At 38.0% G+C, this 14,177-nt stretch overlaps 2 protein-coding genes across 9 annotated transcripts; one reads left to right on the top strand and one right to left on the bottom strand.

Moving 5' to 3' along the window:
* Positions 1-697: 697 nt before the first annotated feature.
* Positions 698-7,212, top strand: LOC105111386 (P-loop containing nucleoside triphosphate hydrolases superfamily protein). Of its 5 annotated transcripts, XM_011006718.1 has the most exons (24): positions 699-945; positions 1,193-1,467; positions 1,559-1,642; positions 1,688-1,733; positions 1,833-1,988; positions 2,086-2,562; positions 2,800-2,897; positions 3,008-3,164; positions 3,296-3,365; positions 3,539-3,615; positions 3,696-3,749; positions 3,838-3,918; positions 4,014-4,125; positions 4,443-4,529; positions 4,606-4,781; positions 4,865-5,026; positions 5,109-5,216; positions 5,318-5,476; positions 5,564-5,647; positions 5,733-5,938; positions 6,073-6,174; positions 6,248-6,357; positions 6,431-6,582; positions 6,792-7,212. In XM_011006718.1, exons 2-24 carry the CDS (start codon positions 1,283-1,285, stop codon positions 7,014-7,016), a joined length of 3,168 nt encoding a protein of 1,055 aa, XP_011005020.1. In that variant the 5' UTR covers positions 699-945; positions 1,193-1,282; the 3' UTR covers positions 7,017-7,212. The 5 variants fall into 5 exon arrangements, with proteins under 5 accessions (XP_011005017.1, XP_011005018.1, XP_011005019.1 ...); XM_011006715.1 differs by having other exon boundaries at positions 698-945; positions 1,559-1,733; XM_011006716.1 differs by having other exon boundaries at positions 698-945; positions 1,196-1,467; positions 1,559-1,733.
* Positions 7,213-8,332: 1,120 nt separating this feature from the next.
* On the bottom strand, positions 8,333-14,177 carry LOC105111384 (nuclear factor kappa-B-binding-like protein). Of its 4 annotated transcripts, none has more exons than XM_011006712.1 (4): positions 13,767-14,177; positions 9,361-13,673; positions 8,775-8,855; positions 8,333-8,671 (listed from the first exon to the last, which is right to left on the bottom strand). In XM_011006712.1, exon 2 carries the CDS (start codon positions 13,621-13,623, stop codon positions 9,373-9,375), a length of 4,251 nt encoding a protein of 1,416 aa, XP_011005014.1. In that variant the 5' UTR covers positions 13,624-13,673; positions 13,767-14,177; the 3' UTR covers positions 8,333-8,671; positions 8,775-8,855; positions 9,361-9,372. The 4 variants fall into 4 exon arrangements, with proteins under 4 accessions (XP_011005014.1, XP_011005015.1, XP_011005016.1 ...); XM_011006713.1 differs by having other exon boundaries at positions 8,333-8,681; positions 8,814-8,855; positions 13,772-14,176; XM_011006714.1 differs by having other exon boundaries at positions 8,333-8,654; positions 13,772-14,176.

The following is a 14,177-nucleotide window of genomic DNA, read 5'->3' on the forward strand; positions in this document are numbered from 1 at the left end:
TGCGCCATGGGCGTCAGTACTGTACCACCGCTCCTATGGATTCTGACTTCTTCTTCTTCTTTTTTTTTAAATAAAAACATGAGATTAATGTTAATGATGGTTTGTTTTTTTAAAAGTATTTTTAAAATAATTTGATTTTTATTTTATTTTTTATTTATTTTAAATTAATATATTTTTAGTATTTTAAAATTATTTTGATACACTAATATTAAAAATAATTTTAAAAAAATAAAAAAATATCATTCACATGTATTTTATTTGAAAAGTAACTGTAATTACACTCTCAAACTAGTAAATTTCAATATAACATAATAAAAAAAATTTAAAAATTAAATTGTGATTTTAAAAATATAATTCACATATAAGTTTCATTAATTTAATATTTTTTTTAATTTTGTAATGTCTTGATTTCTCTCTAAGCAAAAATAAATTTAAAATACAATCTTCTAAACAGGCATTCAATTAGTTTCCTAATTATTCTGCAAAAGCTTAAGATCTAAACTAGTAATTGAGTAAAATAATTAACAAAGAGGAGAGTGGTAGCAAGTAGTTTTCAAATTTTTTGAAAAGGAAAGATATTTCTAACGGTCAGAAAATCAAGTAACGGGCGTTAGTGAAATGCCGTCCGTCCTCAGTCACGTACATGCTGGAAAATAAGGCCCGTAACGTAACGGCAGGGAGTCTTTTCAATTTCTAGTTTGAGCTCTCTTCAAATCCACAATTTACTCTTCTTCGGATTCTCTCTCTCTCTTCCTTCCTTTCTCTTATTTTAGCCTCTCATCATAAATCTAAACAAATTAAAAAAAAAACTCTGGAATATTCACACACACTCTCTCTATCCGGCATTGCTGTAGAGAATAATAATAATAATTGTTATAATACTGAATTTCTTCATCGAAAGGCTGGCAGGCCGGCTTTTGTGCCGAAGTCTTAGATTTTTTGGAGGTAAATTGTTTTGGATCTAATGTTTTCGCCATCTTCTTCTTTGATTTATTTTTTATTTTTACGTTTTAATCAATGAGAAAATGAACAATGTACCTCCATGGAATCCATCTTCTTTTTTCTTTAATTATTTGTTATTTATATAATTAGAAATGAAGAAGATTTTTCTTATCTACTTATCTATCTAAAGATAGTTAGATAGATAGAGTTTCTAGTAACAGCCAGATGCTGGTTTTTTTTTTTGAAATAGTAGTATAGAGAGAGGGAGTTGGTCAGCGGCAGCTGAGAGAGTGAAATTGAAGTGAATCAGGGGAAGAGGGATTAGTGATTGAAGAGCTAAATGGATTCTTCATCACAGCAGAGAAGAGGAGGGGGTATAGTTTCGCAATCGCCATCACCATCGCAAACTCCGCGGTCGACTGATAAGGCAGCAAGAGATCTGCGATCTGGGGATTCCCATTCCAACTCCAGCACTAAACAGGATAAAGAAAAGGGTGTCAATGTGCAGGTCATAGTGCGTTGCAGGTCAGTTTTTCTTTTCTCCTTTTTTTTAAAAAAAACATAGAAAATAGAAAAGTTGGTGTTTTAACTTGTCTTCTGTTTTTTTTTTCTGTAGGCCACCGAGTGAGGATGAGCTGAGGGTTCACACACCGGTGGTGATTTCTTGTAATGAGGGTAGAAGGGAAGTGTCAGCGGTTCAAAATATTGCTAACAATGAGGGTAGAAGGGACGTGTCAGCGGTTCTGAATATTGCTAACAAGCAGATTGATAGAAACTTTCTATTTGACAAGGTTTTGTTTGGCACCGTTTCTGTCCTTCGGTTTTGCGTAGCAGAAAAATGGATGTAAAATCATGACTTGTGATGGTTTCTTTTTGTTTATACCGTATAGGTTTTTGGCCCGACATCCAAACAAAAGGAGTTGTATGATTCGGCAGTGTCTCCAATTGTGTATGAAGTTCTTGAAGGTTATAACTGCACCATTTTTGCATATGGTCAAACAGGAACAGGGAAGACATACACAATGGAAGGAGGAGCAAGAAAAAAGGTTTGATTTTTTCCTCGCCATTTGTCATTTTGTTATCATTCTCTTTGGAAGCAACTGTTTCCAATTGTATTTACTCTCTCTCTTTCTTTTTTGGTAGAATGGAGAATTTCCAAGTGATGCCGGTGTTATACCAAGAGCAGTCAAACAGATTTTTGAAATATTAGAAGCTCAAAATGCAGAGTATAACATGAAAGTGACCTTCTTAGAGTTGTACAATGAGGAAATATCAGATCTTTTAGCCCCAGAAGAAACTTCAAAACTTATAGATGACAAATCTAAGAAACCCATAGCTCTGATGGAAGATGGAAAAGGGGGTGTTTTTGTGAGAGGCTTGGAAGAAGAGATAGTATGTACTGCTAATGAAATTTACAAAATCTTGGATAAGGGTTCTGCTAAAAGGCGCACAGCTGAGACTCTTCTTAACAAGCAAAGTAGTCGCTCTCACTCAATATTTTCCATCACCATTCACATTAAAGAATGTACTCCCGAGGGGGAAGAGATGATCAAATGTGGGAAGCTGAATCTTGTTGATCTTGCTGGTTCCGAGAATATTTCTCGTTCTGGCGCTCGAGAGGTATGGTGTGACTAACACTAGAAATTTATGTACACTAACGGATCCTATTGCAACCGGGAACAGAGCCATTGGCTTTTCCTTCAGTGGGTTTTATGCACCAGCCACAAAGATATCTTTTGTAATTTCTGCAGGATCATGCTTTTGAATTTCTTCATAATCAATACAATGGCTTAAATGAAATATTGGTTAATTTTCACAACCTGAACTTTTTCATCCAAAAGGAAATGACTTTTGCAGGGGAGAGCAAGGGAAGCAGGGGAGATCAATAAAAGTTTGCTTACACTTGGTCGTGTGATCAATGCTCTTGTTGAGCATTCTGGTCATGTTCCATATAGGTACTACCAAACAAATAGCATTCCGGTCAAGTTCCATATAACTATCCACTCTCACATCCTTTTTTGTGATTGCAAACCTTGAAAGTGACTTTAGCTGGAAATGCTTCCAGGGATAGCAAGCTAACCAGGCTATTGAGGGATTCACTGGGTGGGAAAACAAAGACATGCATAATTGCCACGATATCACCCTCTATTCATAGTCTGGAAGAAACACTCAGCACTCTTGATTATGCACACCGTGCCAAAAATATAAAGAACAAACCAGAGGTCAGTTGTTTCATTCAACCAATACAATCGTACTTAGTGCCTCTAGATCACTTGTTTTTTTGACCAATCCATGTTCCTCTTTTCTCTACGTTTTGAATTGCTCTGATAATTTGTTTTGGTGACCATTTCAGATAAATCAAAAGATGATGAAATCTGCAATGATCAAGGATCTGTATTCTGAAATTGACCGACTGAAGCAAGGTGCTTCACTGTGTATTCAAACTTTCTAGGAAAACATATACCTTCTCATGCAGTTGAATTGTGAATGTTGTAGTTCTTTGCATCTCAACTTTATTAACAACATGATTTTTTTCATAAAGTTAGATTTGACATCTTGTCTAACGTGTTGATATCTCTTAAAAACAAAATACCAGAGGTATATGCTGCCAGAGAGAAAAATGGAATCTATATACCACGAGATCGTTATCTCCAAGATGAGGCTGAAAAGAAGGTTCGGTTCCTACCATATTGCTGATATTTTCTTACATTGAAGTTAGAATATTGATAACTGTTGTGTTTTTATCTACCCAGGCAATGGCTGAAAAAATAGAACGCATGGAACTTGTATCAGAATCGAAGGACAAAGTATGTTTCATCAAGAGTTCTGCGTTTTTCTTTCCCAGTTTCCATGCACAAAAATCAGTCTAACTATTTTGTTGTCTCTTGCAATCAGCAATTTTTGGAGATCCAGGAACTCTACAATTCACAGCTACATTTGACAGCAGATTTAAGCGAGAAACTCAATAAAACTGAGGTAGCTATCTTTAGGTGGTCAAGATTTAGACCTCTATTCCACTTCTCTGCTCCCACCAGCAAGACTTGAATTTATTCTCTTCTTTGAAAATTCAGATAAAGCTTGAGGAAACTGAAAACTCATTAGTGGATCTTGAAGAAAAACACAGACAAGCAAATGTAACTATAAAGGAGAAGGAGTTTTTTATATCTAATCTCCTTAAATCTGGTGAGACACCTTGTACTTGAGTTTGTTTTTTCTTTGTTTGAATATCTGTAGCGTAAAAGATTTTTTTTTCTTTCAAATTTCCTTGATGAAAGATACAATTCCAATTGTTTCATTTTTCCACAGTTGCATGATTTTAGGCTTCAAAATATCTTGTACACCTATTAACCAGTTCAACTTACCTGACTGACATTTGATAAATAAACTTGTTTTGTTGAAAACTTCCATGCTACTGTACTTGACATGATTTATTTTATGTTCCAATGATCTTACATTATGTGTTATTGACTTTCTGCCCATGAACTTCGTTAATCTTTCAGAGAAAGGACTAGTTGAGCGTGCATTTGAGCTTCGATCAGAGCTAGAAAATGCTGCATCAGACGTGTCCAGTTTATTTACCAAAATTGGTTTGTATTGATTCCAAATTTAAACTTAGATTTGGTGTTACTACTGTTGATTGATTGCTAATGCCAATGCATTCAGAGCGGAAGGATAAAATTGAAGACGGGAACAGAGTACTTATACAGAAATTCCAGTCCCAGTTGACCCAACAACTTGAGATCTTACACAAGACTGTGGCAGCCTCAATGACTCAACAAGAGCAGCAGCTGAAAGATATGGAGGAAGATATGCAGTCCTTTGTATCAACAAAAGCCGAGGTTAGATACAAACACGATGCTAATTGAACTACTCTTCATACTTGTTTATCAGTTTTACAAATTTATTTGTTGTATGCATCAAGGCTACTGAAGAACTTCGAGGAAGGGTTGGAAAGCTGAAAACCATGTATGGATCTGGTATTAAAGCATTGGATGATATGGCCAAGGAGCTTGAGGAAAATTCTCGTTCTACTTTTGGTAGTCTGAATTCTGAAGTTTCCAAGCATTCACATGCTGTTGAGGGTGTAAGTATCAAATACCTGCTACTTCTAAGTGACCTTAATTCTTTTTCACTTTTTCTGAGTTTGATTTGTCTATTTATTTCAGTTCTTCCATAGAATTGCTTCAGAAGCTGATGCATTGTTCAATGATCTTCAAAGCAATCTTCAGATGCAGCAGGAAAAGCTAAGTGCATTTGCGCAACAGCAGCATAAGGTCTGTAATTGCCTGTTTGGTTTTATAATTGTCATTAATTGAGAGATGCTCGGAATTTTATTACTCTTTTCATCTGAATTCTATTTTGATACCGAGTGCAGGCACATGCAAGAGCAGTAGAAACTGCACAATCAGTTTCAAAAATCGTAGTTAAATTCTTCAAGACTCTAGATGTGCATGCTTCCAACCTGACCCAAATTGTGGAAGAAGCACAAATAATTAATGATCACAAATTGTCTGAACTGGAAAAGAAGTTTGAGGTGGTTTCTGTTATCAAATTTAAAATGATTGGATGGATATACGATGCTCTTTTGTATAAAATTAATGTGTTTTGCTTGTACCTGTAGGAGTGTGCTGCGAATGAAGAAAGACAGTTGGTGGAGAAAGTGGCAGAGCTGCTTGCAAGTTCAAATGTGAGGAAGAAAAAACTGGTAAGTTGCTTTCAGTGGTAAATTTCTGGCAGTTTGATTGGCTGGCTTTTGTGTGGTTGATCTTCACCTGGTGTGTGTTCTTCAGGTGCAAATGGCGGTGCATGAACTCCGGGAAAGTGCAAACAGCAGAACCAACAAACTGCAGCAAGAAATGTCAACCATGCAGGATTCCACGTCTTCTATCAAAGTTGAATGGTCAGTCCACATGGAAAAAACAGAATCCAACCATTTTGAGGACACTTCTGCAGTGGAAAGTGGAAGGAAAGCCCTGGAAGAGTTTCTTCATAACTGGTATAGGCTGCCTATGCAATCTTTGTTCCCTCTCTTTCTTTTTTTGTTGTTGACACCATTTTTCATCGTGGTATAATGTTGTCATATGCTTTTTTTCCTGCTCTCTTCTGAATTGGTTCCGCAAACTGGTTCAGTATAAATAAGACAAAAATGGGCGCACAACAGTGGAGGAATGCTCAAGAATCTTTGCTCAGCCTAGAAAAAAGCAATGTTCATTCTGTGGATTCCATTGTTAGGTATGCTACTTCCTATGAGTATCATTCTAGCTTTCTGTTTGAGACCACCAATTTATTTTCACGTTTCTTTCAGTGGAGGAACCAGAGCAAACCAAATCCTTTGTGGGCAGTTTTCTTCTGCTGTATCTGCTGCTGTTGAAGATGTTGACATTGGGAACAATGATCTCCTCTCATCCATTGAACGTCAGTATCTTATTTTGCAAGTGTCTATGATTAGTCCATGATTAAGTGAAACTGATGAATGATTTCCCTGCAGATTCATTACATCTTGACCGTGATGCTTGTGGAAATCTCAATTCCATGATTTTTCCTTCTTGTGAAGATCTGAGGGAACTGAAGGGCAATCACTACCACAAGATTGTTGAAATTACAGAGAATGCTGGGAAATGTCTTCTGGATGAATATGTGGTAAGCCATTGATGTTCATTTACAGAAAATTAGGCCTGTCATAAATTATGCATCATTTTATAATCGCCATCGAACACGCTCACCAACTTTAAATTGGACATCAATCCATTTTTCTGCATCATTTTATAATGATGTATGGGCATGGACATTACAACCTGGCAATGCATCTTAATTACAGTGTATTAACTGCTTCATCCTCCAACTAACAGGTGGACGAGCCATCTTGTTCAACACCAAGAAAGAGGCCATACAATCTGCCAACCTCTGCATCAATTGAAGAACTTAGAACTCCTGCTTTTGAAGAATTGTTGAAGTCATTCTGGGATTCGAAGTCCTCAAAACAAGTAAATGGAGACATCAAACATATTGTGGCAGCATATGACGCTGCCCAATCCTTGAAAGACTCCAGAGTTCCTCTCACAGCTATTAACTAAGGTGAGCAGAGAACATAATAATTAGAGAGATATTGGTAAAAAAAAAATAAGGGTTGGGGGGGATTGTGTACAGAGTTTATGGGTCAATCACGAACTCAGCATATCTTATTCGTTGATTGCATGTTTAAAGAAAGTTCCTTTTGTATGAAAAAATATGATAGATTTTTTGTGCACTATAACTCTGCTTGCAACAATTTGTCTCTTTTAGACATAAATTGCAACAGGATGCAGACAATTCATTAAAATCTGAGTTTGATTTGTTGTTAAATAACCTCTTTAATAGATATTTTAATAATCTCAGACCCCAAGTGGGTGATATCCGAAGCAATTAAAGGTAACATGCAGGTAACATTTAGTTACTGTTTCGTGATATAATATAATATATTTGGTTGGAGACAAGAATATAAAATAAAATAAATGTTTTTTTTTTTAAAAAAATGTCCTTTATGCCTCTTCTATTTAGAAATCCGGTGTAACACTAATTGATTTATTGCAATGCCTAGTTCATCTAATTAAGCAAGCATCCAATTTGATGGAAAATATATTTCAAATTTATAAAACTAATATTCTCATGTGGTAAGTTAAGACATGGAAAGTTTGACTTGACAAAAAAGGGGAGAAACCTTAGGGGGCATTTTTTAGAGGGATTTGAATTCTATGTGGGTGTTTATATCAAAGTTTGATTCATTTCCTTGTATTATTAAAGTGTTCATATCAAACAAAAAGTAATATAGGTGTTTATATTAAAAATATAAATATTTTATTATCAAATTAGATACTTATTTGCAGTTCTTATGAATTATTAATAATGAACAAAACACAGTAAAAACATATTCCCAAGACCCCGCCACCATTTCATGTGTTTGTGTTTTTCTTTATGAGGTTATTTGTTTTTTTAAAAAATTGACTTCGTTTAAAGGTTGTTGAGAAATATTTATATTTCTCATATTTATGAATAAAAATAAACAAATATTTTTTACGGAGCAAACACTCTTAGAATAAGTTCTTTTTTTTTTATTACTCCTATATGGAAAAATAGAATCTTGTTACATATATAATACGTAATTAACTAATTTGCGTAAACGAATTCCACAGAAGAGGCTTACTGAAACAAAAATATTAAACGCAAATATTAACCCGTTTTTTGCCAAACAAATATGGGCCTGCCTTGGGACATGGAAGAGGGCAGAAGCCAGAGCATAATAAATGTCGAAAACCTTGTGGAACAGGTTAGTGTGAAATCAAGCTCTGGATCTCCCACCTGGATTGGATCCTACGGGAGTTTTGAGGAATGGCAGGCTGATAGCCGAAGAGGATTTAGGAAAGGAGAATCCCATATTTGGATTTCTGCTCATTCATTCACCATACCCCATTCTGCTACAAAGCTAATATAAGAGAAAAAACAAGGGCTGACAAAACATTCTCGCTGCCTATTACACGTGTTGAGCTATTGTAATGCAAGATAAGGGGAGTGTGTTGTTTATTGAAACGGTGCCGCAGTGTTTGATCGACATAATAGTTATGCAGTAACGGCTATGTTTTTCAAACTTCTCTCCTCGCAGTGCTCATCAGATCCATATTCAGTCCTCATCAAGCTCACTTGTAACACCTTGTTCATTCCAAGGGGGATGCGTTGACCTACATTTCAAACTGATCTGCATAACGAATTATCAAAGGAAAAAAGAAGCTGTTATTTTCTGAAAATAGAACCAGGTAATGGGCATGTTCTTGGACCTCAAGCAAAGTCTGTTCACTTACTATTCTACATTTTGCACTAGAATCATCAATGTACATATTGATGACTGGACCATTCCTTCTAACATAGATGAACTTCTGCACCTGCAAAACAAGCCAATGTTCTGCTTTGTTAGAGATCTCTTAATTCAGATGGCAAGTTTATGTTCAGCAGAAGTCAGGGGGCACCCTCTCCTAAAGATCTGTTTTTTTCTTTTTCGTTAACCTACCTAACATAGCCCAACTCAATCGAGCTACCATCATGCAAATTAAATTAGTCACATCAAAATCAAAATCTTTAAGAAACCTTGACAGCAAGCAATGTTCTGCATCTGAACAGTCACTGTGAAAGCTTTGTATTGCAGCAAGTCAGTTTATGATAATCTAACGCAACATGCATGAGAGCCAGCAATTCAAAGATCTTCATACCAATTGCGCATATGTTCAATTTCATAGATTTAAGAGAAAAACATCCATACTAACATTTACAGGCAAACACACATGATTATAGGTTCCCAGAATAGATATTGCTAGCAAACATGTTCCAGGCACTAATGAAAAGTAGAATACAATGGCATCTAGGGAAAGGTATGATGGTATTTGAATCTACCTGGAAAATTATTCATAAAAAGCTTGTACTTAATAGTCCAGCCGGCCTTTCTCTCTCAAATGTTTCATCATCAAAATCTTCATTTGTGGAATTTTCTTGACATATCACTTTGTTCTCTTGCAAAGGATTTAAGCTAAGGGCATCCCAAACCATTGCATCACCGTCATATGTGCTGCCTTGCTTGGGCCCATGAGAGGTATCAACATTATCCTCTGCGTTATGCCTCACATCACTAGATACAAGATCTGTTCTTTTATCATCATCAGCGGCTAGTGGCTCAGCATTCAGGTCAGAGCCCAAATCAAATCCGGATTGATCCCCTGTCCCATGAAAAGCAACAGTAACTGTTCCTTGATCAGATTGATCTGCAGGATCTTTTTTCTGTCTTTTCCATTTCTTAGTAGATGAAGTTCCATCATCTTCAAAATCTTCTTCTTCTCGATCTCTGTGCAAGTAAACCCACAATTTCCTTTCTCCATCAAATTGCACACAAGGATCGCGCTCATAATGCAAACGATCCAAGGCTCCACTTACAACTTGATTCACTTGGGCATCAGACACGTCTTCAACAATATATTGAGAGTCCCGTATCAACGTACAAACATCTGCTCTAGTGCCAATACTACCTGGCAATCTAGCAGCTGCATCTCTCACAAGGCAAAGAATTGTAACATGAGGTGGTCGATCACGCTTCAGCATGAAATGGTCTCGAGCTTTTGAAGTTGGCTTACCACCACACCTCCTCAAGGGAGCAACAATAGATTTTTTACCATCAGCAGCCGTGTATGAGAACGCCCTGTCAGGAATTGAATACCTCAGCACTTCTTCCCTGCGAAAATAAGCTCTCACTTCTTCAGAACTCGGGCTAATAGTGTTGAGACTTTTCTGAGCTCTCAAGTCCCTGAACCTTTCTTTCTCATCCAGGTTACATTGCATCAATGACACAGGTGGTGCAGGAAGACTACCAATTTGTTGAAGAGTCTCTTGCCCACTTTTCAGCCAATTAGCAAATGAGTCAACCAACTTGACACAACTTTTGTGAGGAAGGCCCCAATATTCAGGAGATGTCACTTCAACGATAGTGTCCTCATCAGTCAAAGCATGAGAAATTGGGCCAATCCAGGACCAACTTTTTGTAGATTTGTCATAAAAAACAAGTGCTTTCCAACCCTTTATTCCTAAAGGTGCTGTTTTCGATGAAAATATCTTAAGAACTCCTCTGACCAAATCCTGGAGTGGCTCCTGTGTCTCGAGTATACATGGATCCATAGGGTTTGATCTCACACGGTTAACAATATCCTGTACAGTAAGAGAGGGCATTTTCACTTGCACAGCAGGGTGTGATTTATTATCATCTACATTCTCATTAGAAAGAACCCCATTGGTGTCACCTTCCTGCGCTCTGTTCAGCTCTGCTGTAGTCTTGCCAACCTCTAAGGAATCTTCTGAAAGAGGAGTGATCATTGCCACACGAACTGCTGAGAGGAGATGTATAATGGAAAAGGAGAAGCCAGAATGAACTGTTGGTGTAATCGGAATATATGGCTTTTTCTGAGGTTTGGCTTCCAGCTCCACATCCACCACTCCTGTTTTTGTAATGTGCGCCTCAGGAGTTTCCCTGTCTGGAGTAACATCGTCAGCCTCCAATTTCCTTTTCCCTTTTTTCTTCAATGAAATGGAGTCATCAATCTGCTGCTGAGCACTACTAGACTGCCTATTACTATCTTCATCTCTTCCAGCCATGTCCATCACTTCGTACTTTGCTTTCCGTTTCTTCGTCACCGCGTTGCACGCTAGCAATGAAGCCTCAGATCGGTCACTTTGACCATGAACATATGTTTCCATGCTCTGTCCTTTCTTCCGGAATCTACCCAGTGCATTTTCATCTGACATTAACTGTGTTTCAAGTAACTCATCCTCGTCATCAACAATAAATTCATGGCTAACTTCGCCTTTATGCTTTCTGTCAGAAGGGCGGGCTTTTGATGAGGTCCTGCGTAACCTTTCACCAGATTCCACACGCAATTGACCAATCTTGCCAAATCTGTGTACCTGGTTTCTGTCATTGTCATCTTTTAGTTTAGCCAAGCCAATGGGAGTGCTGTCTTCCAAATCTCTAGCACTAGAGCTACGCGTCTCTTGCATCTTCCCTTTCTGTTTAGCTTTTGATGAGTATCCAGGCATTTGTGCAGACTCGATAAAGCCACCCGCCTTTCTGGAGAACTGAGTGACACCATCGAAAGCTAGTTCATTCTCCAGCATATCTTTCTTAATAGATGAGGCCTTTTTAGCATCTAAGCTAGACTTCAAAAAGGATGATCGATAACCTTCTGAGTTACCGATGGGGTAAGCTGACTTGCTTCTCATCAAAGGATTGCTATCCTCCTCCTCCTCCTCCTCCTCCTCCTCATCCTCCTGCTCCTCCTCCTCAAATTGTTCAGAAGAGTCTGTTTCTGTTTCTTCACCTTTTACATAAATTCTGTTACCTTTCAATGCTCCCTTATCTGGTCCTCCATTCTGGATAACATTCCCTCTGATCTTCTCCCGTGATGATTTTGCTTTCACCTTAGACAGCACCATTTTATCAATCACCTGGGGCGAGGATGCTCTATAAGCTCTAAAATTAAGATCCGGAGACTCTCTCTCTGTCCTCCATTTCTTGCTTCTCATATTCCAGTCGTTAATTTTAAATGTAGAATCCATAGAGAAAACTTCTCCTTGGTTCTTGTTATGCCAAATTGGTTCGGCATGATCTGACAATTCAACTCGATTACCTTTACGTGGTAGCTGCAGAGTCCGGCCTTTCAAATACTTCATCTGATCAGGAACTGTGAATTGCGAAAAATTTTCAGCATACTTGGTCTTTTTGGAAGATTCAGACTTGGTTCGAGTATTGCTTCGATTTGACGCAAACACTTTAGCTTCTGACAGCTGATTTGCATTCTTGTTCCTACCATAGGCAAGTAACTCATTGTTTGAAGAGAATGGCAAATCCATGAAACTGTCAGCAGCTAATCCATCACTTCTCAAGAACTCATGCTTCTTTCCCACTTTTGGAACCCTGGATTTCACCATATCACCACCACGTGTCATATTTCGATCTCTTTGGACACCCATTCCATACATCGCATATTCAGCATCATCATTATCAGTTCTCGTTTGATCCCTAAGCCTGAGTGCATCTCCTGAGTCATACCCAGCTAGCTTATTCTGCCGAGAAACCATCACGGCTGATCGACGTGGCCTTGAAGTCATCCCCAAACCATGATGATCAGAAGGAATTCGACCCAGCACATCTCTAGTTGAAAGATCTTTTGACCCAGCCGACTTAAGTATACCCTTGGGATTTTGCTTTCCATACTTTACCACTTCCAAACTGACTGGTGAAGAAAATTCCAAATTAGAACCAACCTGGTATGCTGAATTACGATCAAATTTGGATGCACTCTTCTTATCTTTAACCCTTTTGCCCCAAAACCCATCACCTGATTCTCCTTTATCCGATGAGCCACTCTCCAATTCTCCCTCCACATTCTCATACATCAAACTCTTATGACTCTTCATAATATTCCAAACCCTAAGTTTCTCATCGATGCTATACCCTTTACAATCAAGCCAAGCATCTCTTATCTGGCACAAATGACTAACCATACTGTTCTGATGCTTTCTCAAAATATGGTAATGCTGCCGTTGCTGAAAGGAATTCAAACCATCCCTATAAAGTGCAACCCTTGGCTCACACAACCCTCCCTTAAGCATCTGAAACAACTTGTTGAGGGGACTACCAAAATGGAAATTCCCACCCTCGAGAAGCTCTTTAAGGGTTCGCATAAAGGTGTCCTGATCCACATCAGGTAAATACTTAGTAAGGCTAAATTTATCATCTTCAGTCAAAACATCATTCCACACATCAACAGACAAAATATCCTCCAAGCCAGGAAGGTCATACAATTCAAAAGGAACACTGCAGGTTAAATTCCCAAATTGGCAAAACTCCGCCCCGGTTTCCCCTAATTCTAACAAGTCAAAATCATCAGATCCCGCCCCCGAATCAGCATCGTCGAATTCATCATCATCATCCTCTTCAACACCTACATCAACAGCATCCTCAACCTCCTCCTCGTCATCATCAGACTTAACCCGCTGGTGATGAAGCAGGTCATCCTCATCCTCGTCAATGGACGTGCTAGTATCCCTACTATTGGGAGAAAGCTCCGCGTCAAACCTATTAGATACCTTGAAATTGTTCTTCTCAATCGCCATTGACAAGCTCTATAAGATAACTAACTCACTCCAATTTCAAAACCCTAACCCTAAAGACAAAGAAAAGAGAAGTCTATTCAATTATTATTATTATTATTATTATCATTAAATGAATAAGAAAAAGAATCGCACGTAATTGATACCTGACCTCGTTCGCGCGAGAGATTGGAGTCAAACAAGAGAGAGATTCGAAAACCCTAAAATCGAGAGGCTCATTGAAATTGTAAATTAATAAAGAGAGAAGACAGTGAAAGAAGATGACGGGGGACGAGGTGGTGAAGAAGACGATGGTGACGTGGAGGAAAGTGGGACGTCCGATTTGGAACCGTGAAAAGACGAAAAAGGGTATAGAAGACAGAAGATATAATGGAGATGGATGAATAAATGAGCAGACAGAGAGGTAAAAGAGGAAGAGAGGGTTGGTGAAAAAGAAAGGGTTGGGTTTGGTTTGACATACGGTAAGAGAAAGAAAGAGAGAAGAGGGTGACCGAGTGGGTTGACTCAGCGAGTTTTGGTTGTTATTGTTATTGTGCTGACTCATCTCTCCCTTCTGT

This window comes from Populus euphratica, unplaced genomic scaffold, assembly GCF_000495115.2.
Source record: "Populus euphratica unplaced genomic scaffold, PopEup_1.0 scaffold295.1, whole genome shotgun sequence".
Classification (NCBI taxonomy): domain Eukaryota; kingdom Viridiplantae; phylum Streptophyta; class Magnoliopsida; order Malpighiales; family Salicaceae; genus Populus; species Populus euphratica.

What these genes read in the sequence shown, in the direction of transcription:
- LOC105111386 (XM_011006715.1), top strand. Translation starts at nt 1,283, where the DNA reads ATGGATTCTTCATCACAGCAGAGAAGAGGAGGGGGTATAGTTTCGCAA. An exon ending in AGAAACTCAATAAAACTGAG is followed by an intron (nt 3,919 to 4,013) that starts GTAGCTATCTTT and finishes TTGAAAATTCAG; the next exon opens with ATAAAGCTTGAGGAAACTGA. An exon ending in TTGCGCAACAGCAGCATAAG is followed by an intron (nt 5,217 to 5,317) that starts GTCTGTAATTGC and finishes TACCGAGTGCAG; the next exon opens with GCACATGCAAGAGCAGTAGA.
- LOC105111384 (XM_011006712.1), bottom strand. Translation starts at nt 13,623, where the DNA reads ATGGCGATTGAGAAGAACAATTTCAAGGTATCTAATAGGTTTGACGCG.